The 11,587-nt window shown below is 52.8% G+C and overlaps 1 protein-coding gene across 1 annotated transcript in view; it reads left to right on the top strand.

Annotated features, from left to right (window-relative positions):
• The window catches only part of LOC116839626 (uncharacterized), a 13,682-nt gene extending 7,624 nt beyond the window's left edge, over nt 1-6,058 (top strand). The window contains exon 4 of the mRNA XM_032805737.2: nt 3,976-6,058. Within this exon, the coding sequence (XP_032661628.1) occupies nt 3,976-5,519 (1,544 nt within the window). The 3' untranslated portion in view covers nt 5,520-6,058. The remainder of the gene's footprint in view (nt 1-3,975) is intronic.
• The last annotated feature ends 5,529 nt before the right edge of the window (nt 6,059-11,587 follow it).

Below are 11,587 nucleotides of genomic sequence, written 5' to 3'. Positions count from 1 at the left end.
CAGGGGAGGGGGAGGAGAAGGAGGGCGGAGTGTTCAGGGGAGAGGGGGAGGTGAGCTGGGGGCGGGTGGACAGCTGCCCAAACTTTTGTTAAATTTAGAAGCTTTTTTAGAACCGGTTGTCCTGGAACAGCCGGTTCTAAAAAGGCTTCTAAATTTAACAACCGGTTCCTGCGAACCGGTGGGAACTGGCTTCAGCTCACCATTGGGTGTAAGACCACTGACTTCAGTGTGGTTACTGCAGAGGCCAGCCTGGTCAGACCTGGGAGATGTATTGGGGATGTTTTGAGGAGTTGCCCAAATTAGCTAGACAAAAAAAATCGGATGAAGTTAGGGTTTGCTACGAGGAAGGCAGCATAGTCCAGCTGGGTGCTGGTCTGCGGGGCAGGAGCCCTGGTTTATTGTGAGAACTCTGTATTCTGTCACCATCCTGTGACTTCTGGTTTCTCTGCTTGATTTTTGGGGGAAAAAGAAATCGCTCCAAGGAAATTCAGTCAATTCAAACTCTGGCTTTCTCTGTTCATCTCTGATCTGCACCAAATTCCAGGGGAGGGCTCGATTGTATTTTTCATTTGTTATGTGTGATTTTAAAAATTAAAAGAACACTGAGGCACAATTCTAGTCTATGAAAATGACTGGATTTTTTCCTGTCTTTTGCCTCAGTTCTTTTGTGCTGAAATCTCACTTTGCATTTTCTCCTCCAGAGATGTGAAGAGCAAACAGGGTTTTTTTGGTTGTTTTTTTTTTTTGTAAATTCCTTTGCCTAAGTACTAACATGGGACCAGTCACCTTGGTATCTGAGCATCTCACAATCTTTAATGCAGCTATTCTCACACACACCTGTAGGGGGGAAGCCAAGTCAGAGAGAGAGACTGGGGGAGATTTGGAAAGACACAAGAGCCCGTTAGATGCTGTGGCAGGGAATTGAGCCTGTAGTTTGAGTCTCAGGGGAGTAGCCTAACTGCTGCATCATCCTTCCCTCCAGCAAGAAACAGGCAAACAAGAGTCCCAGTGTCACGAAGTCCCCGAGTGATGCTCTGGAAGTGCTCCCCACAAAGCCAGTCCTTACTTTGGGGAGGCTCCTCTCCCAGGGAGCAGACTGTCTTGAGGGCAAGAAGCTCACACGGCTTCACCTCCTGGGTCTGACCTTGGAGCATTCAGCATATGCCCCTCCATGCACTTCCCACAGCAAGTCCGCCCAGGCGGAGTCCTTGGAAGCCGGAGGGTCCTGCACCCCTACTTCGCAGTCAGATGTGACTCTTAGCCAGCCAGTAAAACAGAGGTTTATTAGATGACAGGAACACCGTCTAAAACAGAGCTTGTAGTTACAGCAAACAGGACCCCTCAGCCAGGTCCTTTCTGGGGCTCAGTGAGCCAGACGACCCCATCTACACTCATGCCTCATCCCCCAGTCAGCCCCAAACTGAACCCCAACCTCCGCCCCCCCTCCTCTGCTGAGTTCCTTTCCTGGGCCAGGAGGGCACCTGATTTCTTTGTTCTCCCACACCTTTAGCATCCGCTTGCAGTGGGGAAGGGCCCAGGTCATTAGTTGCCACAGAGACAGTGTGTCAGCCAGAAACTGAAGCACCCACACAGTATTCAGAGGAAACATTAAGAACAGCTCCACTTCGTCATACCCATTCAATTACATCACATGGAGGCAGACGGAACTAAATCCCTATGAATCTGTACTGGGTCCAGTACCATTCAACAGTCATAAATGATCTGGAAAAAGGGGAAAACAATGAGGTGGCAAAATTTGAAGGTGATACAAAGTTACTAAGGGTATGTCCATATTACCCACCGGATCGATATATTGGGGATCGATTTATTGCATCTCATCTAGACGCGATACATTGATCCGTAAATCGACGCCTGTACTCCACCTTGGCAGGAGGAGTAAGCAGCGTCAATGGCGGAGCCACGGCAGTTGACTCCCCGCTGTGAGGACAGCCAGGTAAGTCGAACTAAGATACTTTGACTTCAGCTACGTGAATAGCATAGCTCAAGTTGCGTATCTTAGCTCGATTCCCCCCCCCCCAGTGTAGACCAGCCCTGAGGATAGTGAAATCCAAAGCAGACTGAGAAGAATTACAAAAGGATCTCACAAAACTGGGGGACTAGGTAACACAATGGCAGATGAAATTCAGTGTAAATTAATGCAAAGTAATGCACATGGGAAAATATAATCCTAATTAGACATACAAACTGATGGCATCCAAATTAGCTGTTATCACTCCAGAGAAGAGCAACAAAAATTATTAAAGGTTTGTTTGGTCTGGAGAAGCGAAGACTGAGAGGGGACATGAAAACAGTTTTCAAGTACATAAAAGGTTGTTACAAGGAGGAGGGAGAAAAATTGTTGATCTTATCCTCTGTGGATAGGACAAGAAGCAATGGGCTTAAATTGCAGCAAGGGCGGTTTAGGTTGGACATTAGGAAAAAGTTACTAACTGTCAGGGTGGTTAAACACTGGAATAAATTGCCTAGGAAGGTTGTGGAATCTCCATCATTGAGGAGCAGGTTGGCCAAATGCTGGTCAGGGATGGTGTAGATACTTAGTCCTGCCATGAGTGCAGGAGACTGGACTAGATGACTTCTCAAGTACCTTCAAGTCCTGTGATTCTATTAAAAAAGAAGTCTTGGAGTCATTGTGGATAGTTCTCTGGAAACAATGTGCAGCGACAGTCAAGAAAGTTAACAATGTTAAGAACTTTTAGGAAAAGAATAGATAAGACAGAAGATATCAATATCACTATATAAATCCATAGCACTCCCACACCTTGAATACTGTGTATAGTTCTGGTCGCCCCATCTCAAAAAAGATATATTGGAATTGGAAAAAGTACAGAGAAGGGCGACAGAAATGATGAGAGGTATGGAACAGCTTCCGTATGAGGAAAAATTAAAAAGACTGGGACAGTTCAGCTAAGAAAAGTGATGACTAAGCAGGAATATGATAGAGGTCTAGAATATTGTGAGTGAATCCAGAAGTGTTATTTACCCCTTCGCATAACACAAGAACAGGGGTCACCCAATGAAATTAATAGGTAGCAGGTTTAAAACAAACAGGAGGAAATTTCCTCGCACCACACAGTCAGCCTGTGGAACTCATTGCCAGGGGATGTTGTGAAGGCCAAAAGTATAACTGGGTTCAAAAAAGGATTACATAAGTTCATGGAGGACAGGTCCATCAATGGCTATTAGCCAAGACGGTCAGCACACAACCCCATGCTCTGGGTGTCTCTAAGCTTCTGACTGCCGGAAGCTGCGATTGGATGACGGGGTGGTTCACTCAATAATTTCCCAGTTGTGGTCATTTCTTTCGAAGCAAGTGAGACTAGCTCATGTCAGAAGGTAGGATGGTCCATTGCTCTGAGCCAGTGTGGCCGGTCTCATGTTCTCATGACTAGAAGGATTCTGCAGGCTTCTTTACACCTGGGGGATCACGCTGCTTTCAGAGGAGCTGCACAGATGCAACTCGGGGTAGCAGCTGGCCCCACAAGTGGCGCTTCGCTAGCATCTCTGTTGAAGATGCCCCAACCAGAAGAGAATCCCTCTCTTCCCTCCAGCAGAGGCAGCGGGCCCGAATTTGACACCACTGTAGCTCCATTAGCTTTCCTGGAGTTACTCCTGGTGCCAAGTGAGAATTGGGCCTGAACTGTCACGGTCTTCAACTTTGCATGGTCACGCACACCTGTGCAAACTCCCTCTGAATGGCAGCCTCTTCCATGCCCTCTGCAGAGATGTCCTGGCTACGCAAGGGGCACGACGGAGAGAACTGAGACTGGAGTCCCTGCACCAGATAACGGGGAAAGCAGTAAAAACGCACCCTAGCAGAGCTGTGTGAGGAGATGGCTGTTTACACAGACTCTTGGGTAACTGCACTCCCATGGGAAGTGGCTTGGCCTGGTGCTGTTCCCTGCCTTAGCAGCCACTAACAGTATCTCTGGCTTCTCTTTCCCCTGCCCTGCACAGGTGACTGGGCTGCGAAAGCCCTTAAGGAAGAAGGGCCAGGAGAGGACCATACTAAGGAGCTGGAGGCCCCCTGCGTGCTGGCAGGGAAGCCCTACAAGAGCCCTCTGACCCCCGGGAGCCAGCCAGGGACCAGGCGGGACGCTCCCACCGAGTGTACCAGAGCCCCTGGGAAGCAAACCGTTAGGGCCTCCCAGCCGAGGCGCCCCGCGGGGGAGCTGGCGTTAGCCTGTGGCGATTGCGGGTGGCGGTTTGGAGATGTGGCGTCCCTGGGCGAGCATGAGGAAAGCCACGCGGCGGAGCGCACCTTCATCTGCACTGACTGTGGCAAGAGCTTCGGGCGGCACGCCACCCTGGTGGAGCACCAGCGCGGCCACACAGCGAAGAGCGTCTTCATCTGCACCGACTGCAGCAAGAGCTTCACCCACAAGGCAGCGCTCACTGTGCACCAGCGCACCCACGTCCGCCAGCGCCCCTACCGCGGCGCCCCGCGTGACGGTTCCTACGGCTCCCACGCCGAGCTGGCCGCCCATCAGCAGGCCCATGCTGGGCCAGCCGTGGCCTCGGAGGAAGGTGCTGAGCCGACCATGCCCCTGCGGGCTCCTGAGGCTGAGAAGCCCTTCCCCTGCATCGACTGTGGCGACAGCTTCCACTCGCACTCCGCCCTGCTGAGTCACCAGCGCATCCACGCCGAGGAGCGGCCCTACAAGTGCACCAAGTGTGGGAAGTGCTTCTGCTTCCACGCCGAGCTGGCATCGCACCAGCTGTGCCACCCCAAGGAGCGCTGGTTCCTGTGCGGCACCTGCGAGCAGCGCTTCAGCTCCAAGACCGACCTGATCCTGCATGAGCGCACCCACCCCGAGTCCAAATGGTGCCTGTGCGCCGACTGCGGAAAGATCTTTCCCTGCCAGGCCGACCTCAGCCAGCACCAGGCCAGCCACGCCGCCAAGGTGCACGACTGCCCTGAGTGCGGCAAGGCCTTCAGCTACCTGACTGACCTCATCGTGCACCAGCAGTCGCACGCCGAGACGCTCGTCTCCTGCAACAAGTGCAGCAAGAGCTTTGGCTCCTGCACCGACCTTCTGATTCACCAGCGCATGCACAGCGACAGCCAGTCCTTCACCTGCACCCAGTGCGGCAAGGCCTTCGGCTCCCGCACTGACCTCATCACGCACCAGCGCTCGCACGCCGAGAGGCTCGTCTACTGCAACAAGTGTGGCAAGAGCTTCGGCGCCCGCACCGACCTCCTGATTCACCAGCGCGTGCACGGTGAGAGCCGGTCCTTCACCTGCACCCAGTGCGGCAAGGCCTTCAGCTCCCGCACCGACCTCATCATGCACCAGCGCAGCCACCGCGACCGCCAGTCCTACTCGTGTGCCGAGTGTGGCCGCATCTACAGCAACCAGTCCTACCTGGTGGCCCACCAGCGCATCCACACCGGGGAGAAGCCGTACAAGTGTGCTGAATGTGGGCGCAGCTTCAGCCATAAGTACCACCTGGGCAGGCACCAGCGGACACACGCAGGGAGTACCCCGCCTGTGTACTGAGCCCCAGGGCCTGTGCCACCTCCACCAGCGAGTGCACGGGGAGCGAATGGGGTGGAGGAAAGGGGAGTTGCACAGCATTGCAAGGGAGGCTGCACGTTGCCCTAGTGGCAGGTGAAACACCTATGACACAGGACTGTGTGCGGTGCTGATGCAAGTCAATACTAAGGGGGAGAGACTTCTCAGACATGAAACTGCTGACCACCTCCGTGCCTCTCCCCCTGCAAGAAGTTCAGTGTTCCCTGAAATTTCCTTGCAAGGAGGGAAATCTAACCCCAGAGTGACATCTGCTTCCTGACAGGTTATCACAAGCAAGACAGAATCGGACTAAGAGCTAGAGAGACCTTGGCATGCTATGGAGCCATAGGAAGTTGGGCAAATGCTGTTAAACTAAGTGTGGTGGGGGTCAAGGGGCAAAAAAACGGACTCAAGCTGGTTCTTGTTACCCTTCAGAGGCGAGATTTCTCTTCTGTATCCTCTTTTTGCCCTCCCCTTCTTCCCCTGCGCATGAGGAATTAAATAAACAAGGAAAGCCCCTGCCATCACTAGACTCACCAGATTAATGCACGTGCTACATGAGGGGTGTCACTAAGCCCGTACCCAGAACTGTGAGACCATGCTAAGGTGAGGGCCTTTACCTTGGTAGTTCAGTTCCACAAAACTGCTGCAAAGTCATTCCTGCCCTAATGTTTAGGGGACCAAAACAAGTAAAAATGGCACTGAGCCAGCTGATTTGAGGCCCTTCCCACCCTAAAGGAACAAGGAACTGAGTTAGCTACGGACAATGGGCCGTATCCTCAACTGGTGTCAACGGTACAGCTCCGCTGAAACCAAGAGAGCTGGGCCAGCACCCAGCAGCCAAATGTCTGGCCCAAAGTTAAGGGGGATGTGATGTATTCCAGTGTCTAGGGGAAGCAACACACAACAACATGCAGCTGCTGTCGTAGAATATCAGGGTTGAAAGGGACCTCAGGAGGTCACCTAGTCCAACCCCCTGCTCAAAGCAGGACCAACCCCAACTAAATGATCCCAGCCAGGTTTTGTCAAGCTGGGCCTTAAAAACCTCTAAGGAAAAAGATTCCACCACCTCTCTAAGTAACTCCTTCCAGTGCTTTCACCACCCTCCTAGTGAAATAGTGTTTCCTAATATCCAACCTAAACCTCCCCCACTGCAACTTGAGACCATTACTCCTTGTTCTGTCATCTGAAACCACTGAGAACAGACAAGATCCATAATCTTTGGAACCCCAATTCAGGTAGTTGAAAGCAGCTATCAAATCCCCCCTCAATCTTCTCTTCTGCAGACTAAACAAGCCCAGTTCCCTCAGCCTCTTCTCATAAGTCACGTGTCCCAACCCCCTCATAATTTTCATTGCCCTCCACTGAACTCTCTCCAATTTGTGCACATCTCTTGTGTAGTATGTGTGTGGGGGAGCAAACCTGGCCTCTCCAGTGCTGAATAGAGGGGAATAGTCACTTCCTTGATCTGCTGGCAGTGCTCCTATGAATGCAGCCCAATATGTCATTAGCTGCTGCCTTTAAGGCCTCCCCCCTGTGGTCTCAGCTGGGGCCTGTTTTGAATCCTTTTCTGTGTCCTGGTTTCTGCACCACTGGAGAGGAGAGGACGTTTGAAGGGGCAGAGCATGGTGCCCCCTCCTTCCGCAGGACTGGGGGCAAGCACACAGGCTCTGGGCCGGAGGCGTGCCCTGTACGATAAACGCACCCAACCACATAAGCGTGCGAAGCAGTGAAACCAGCCTCGAGGTGAGGGGCAGCTCCTAGGAACCAGCCAATCAAAGCAAAGTGAGAGCATCCCAGGAAGATGGCCACCAGCCCATTACTTGAAGGCGATACATCTTCCCTCATCTCAGACACACGTTTAGTCCCTAGAGACAAGCAAGCCTAGCAGGCCCTTCTCCAGCTTGATGTGAGTGCGAAGGGCTAAACAGTGTTGCATGCTGGGACCTCTCTCCATGGGCTGAACCCCTCCACAGGCACGACGAGGCTGGCTGTGGGCTGCATCGTAGAACTCTGTAGCTGGCTACTTGGCTGCATTTTGGCCACCTCTTTCCACTGAAATCCAGTGGGCTGAAATGGATGGAAATATGCCTTAGTTTAGCATGTTGGGAAGGAACCATAATGATGCTTAATATGAGGGGAGAGTGCTGCAGAGTTTGGCTCTGATTACAGAGTTGCTGCTTCCACGTAGGAGAGGGCCTGTCTGCAGTGGGGTGGGGGGGACTCTCTCTCCCTGTGTCCTATGATAAAGGCCTGGCTGTTTGTTTAATTCTGGGTATTAGAACATGAGAGACGACCAGTTCAATGAAGTCAGAGTTCCCATCCGCTCCACGCACTCGGATTTCCTTTGTTCTCCTCAGTCTGCCAAGAGCTGAGATCACTGACCTCCAGGCTGTTGTGCACACCTGGCCTAAACCACATGTTTTGGAGGGAAATTGCTTTGTAAATATGTGATCCTAGCAGAGAGTTCCAGCTCTCCTTGGTCACAGAATTCTGTGTCTGAAGCACTTTGGATTCTCAGTGGCGCCCAACAGACATGGCACTTGCTCTTGTTTCATTTCTAAATGTATTTCCTGTCCCAGGGGTGTCCTGCCTTAGCTCAGAGACCAGTTCAGCACACTAGCTGTGCCTTTGTGGTGGAGAGCTTCCTTTGGAGGGTTTGGCCCTGGTAGACAGAGGATGAAGACGGTTGAGAGGGGATGCATATTTTATTCACGAGCATTTTAAAGGAACAAAATCTAAACTGTCATAATTCAATAGTACACACAAGTTCCATGTCCAATACGTCCTGTAAGAATGATCTGTGTGCATGTGCTTAAACATGTCACCTGGGGAGAGTTGGGCCAAAATCCATCGCTTGGCGACTGTAGAGGAAATTCCCTGGAAAAAAAACTTAGTGCCCAGTGACCCAGTTCAAAGCATCCCCTTAGTGTTCAAACTTCCATGCTCGGTTTCAACCCCGTAGATCAGCCGCGGGGAAGGAAGCACTACGGGCTTTGAGTCCTACCTATGTGTTTCTCTCCCTTAAAACTTTTAATAAAGTTAGTTCGTTTAATCCTACGTTGCAAGCACAGTGTGTTCTTGTTGATGTTCTTGTTAGAGTGAATAAATGAAGATTCGGCACAGCACTTCTGAAGGGTTGCCAACCCCTGCAGTAGCAGCTAGCGCTCCGGGCCCCGCAGCGTGAGGTGTTGTGCAGAGCGCTGCCCTTGCTGGGGAACTTACAGCTCCTACACCTTTTGAAGGTCACTTCATGCCGGGGAAAAGTGCTGAGTTGGCAGCCAGTAGAGGATTTCTCTGCAGAACTGGGGCAGTGGTGCTGCAAGTTTTCTCTGTGCATGGCCCCTTGTTCCCTAAGCTGCAGGGGCAGCCAGGGTTCAGAGGCTGAAGGAAAGTGGTGATGGGCTCAGGGCAGCGCCCCAGCATCTGCTGCTGTTCTCACGCCAGGGGGCCTTCACACTGGGGAAGGAGAATGGAGCCTGGGAGTCGCCCCTCATTTACCCGCCCCCTTTAGCTCCATTCACAGGGAATGGGCCATACTTCATGGAGCTGAATGTCCTGCTTCTCCGTGCGTGGGAGATTCAGACAGTCATCATGATGCCAGCATGGGGAGTTGCCTCCTCCAGACCCTGACTGCCCTGGCCTTACCTCACACAACCCTCCTGCGGGTGGGTGGGGCAGGATTTTTAGCCTTGGCCAGTTGAGAGTGGTGTGTGTATGGGGGTGGGGGACTTGTTTCGCTTAGCTGCGGGGAATGGACAGGGCTTCCTGCGTCCCCCCAGGGTAGATGGCAGGGCTGTTTGGCTGAGCCAGGGCTCTCTGTGCTTGCCCTGCAAATAGATGTGGGGGCATGGGTCCAGCTGAGTCAGGAGGTTCCTGTGGGGGCAAGAAACCCCATGTCTGCCTCCTAAGGTAGGTGAAGGGAAGCACAAGGAGGCGCACCCTGGTTGTCCCCCCCCTCCCCCCCCAATGTAGGTGGGAAGGAGGCTAGAGGATGTGGCTAGGCCTGTGTCTGCCTCCCAGGGTAGGTCGGGGGTGCCCTGGGGCTGCTCCTTAGGGTTAGCGTGGGAGGCCCCCCGTCTTCCCCCCAGGGTAGATTGGCTCTGAGATCACCACACTCCTGGCCTTCCTGTCTGCCCCACAGAGGCCTGGCGGCAGGGGCTAAAGCAACCTCTGGAGGCACCAGTTTGCTGGGGGGAAGCTGGTGCCTGCTGCATGGGAATCGCAGAGCTCTGCACAGGGGCAGGCTGGGACACCCTCTGCGCACATTGTCCCTCCGAGGGAGCGCCCAGCAGAGCACTACAGCCGCAGGCCTGGGCCCAGGAGGTGGCTTGGAGTGCAGGCCCAGCCCTTGCACTAGGGGAGGCTTCTGGAAGCACTGCAGCCTGCTGGGCCTGCCGGCCCCACGTGCAGGGACTGTCCCTGTGCTGCACCGAGGGGTCTGGAGCGTAATAAGTAGCGACGGTGCAGCCCCAGGAGAGAGCTCGCCTCCTCGTGCGAGATCACGAGTGATGCAGGGAGGCACTGGAGTCGTCCTGGCACAAAGCTAGCACAGGAGGTGAATTCGGCTCAAAGGCTCTGCCCTGAGATGCTACAAATCAAGTTCTACCTAGTTCTCAAAATATTCCCCCCCCCACACCCAGAGGCAGAGTGTGCCCAAAACTATAAGGAAAAGGCATGAACCCAGGAGCTTTGCACCCGGCTTCTGCAGGCCCAGGGCTTCTGGGTGAGGATCGCAGGCGTCTGGTTTGGAGCTTTTTCTCCGACCCGAGCAAAACTGCCCCCTTGCTAGTCACAATGACTAGAGTAGCAATTCTCAGGCCCCAGTGCTTCAGGAGCCAAATTCGCAATCGATGTTACCCAAAAAAGCCAGTCATGTGAATTCATTGGTTTATAGTCACATCTCAACAGTATGAGGAGAAATATTTAATTAATTATATATATTATTTACACAGCAAAATGACTGACCAATATTATTATATCAACTACAGTTGATAAATAACATAGTAAAACCCTCCTGACTGGTTAATAATTCAATCACCAGTGTTTTAATATCGTGTGCTGCAAAGAGCTGTGGGAGACATTCAAGAACCACTTGAGGCTCACAAGCCTCAGTCAGAGTATCACTGGCCTAGAGTTTTCCCTGGCTGCAAACAGAAAAACCATCAGTGCAATAGAGAAATGTACATGGTGACCAGGGTCGCGCCCTCTGAGCTGCTCCGACCCGTCAGGCGAGAACCTTTCTTCTTTGCAGCAGCTGGCTCAGCTGGTCATGAGTCTCTGGTTTTGACCCTGTACATGATGGAGTTTAACAAGGGAGGGAGCAGGAGGTAGACGTTGGCTCGAAGGACGTGAACGTGTGGGGCAATGATGTGACCGATGTGGGGCGTTAGGACAAACCAGAGCCGGAGTGTAGGAGACTAGGATGAAGCCCATGTGGGCAGCACCGGTGCTGAAAGCTTTATGATGGGAGACTCAAGCCAGCCTGGGCTACCATGCAGTAGGACAGGGTGATGAGCAGCAGATCAGCTCCCATTATTGCAATATTGATGAGGATATATCGACACGGGCTGCTTCACCTCTGCCAAGTGTAACCAATAGGTGTAAGCCATGACCCTGCTTCTGCAGGAAGGCAGCCTTGCCACCCAGAAAGCTATTGGTGTGATAAAGATTGTGTCATAGAATCACAGAATATCAGGGTTGGAAGGGACCTCAGGAGGTTCTAGTCCAAACCCCTGCTCAAAGCAGGATAGCTTATTGCCCCAGATCCCTAAATGGCCCCTCAAGGGTTGAGCTGCACAACCCTGGGTTTAGCAGACCAATGCTCAGATCACTGAACTATCCTCTCCCGCCCCCCCCCCCCCCCCCCATCTCTCTGATCATCACCTCTGCCCTGATCCTGGCTAGCACAGGGCAGGTTTGTATCTCAAGAGATGGCATATGGCAGTGGTGCCCAAACTTTTCAGTCTTGCTCCCCCTTACCCCTGTCCATGCCCCCCTGGGGAGCCAGGCCACGAGTGGGACCGTGGCTTATGGGGGGCCAAGGACAGGTG

This window comes from Chelonoidis abingdonii, chromosome 1 (genome assembly GCF_003597395.2).
Source record: "Chelonoidis abingdonii isolate Lonesome George chromosome 1, CheloAbing_2.0, whole genome shotgun sequence".
Classification (NCBI taxonomy): Eukaryota; Metazoa; Chordata; order Testudines; family Testudinidae; genus Chelonoidis; species Chelonoidis abingdonii.
This window is presented reverse-complemented; position numbering and strand designations above follow the sequence as displayed.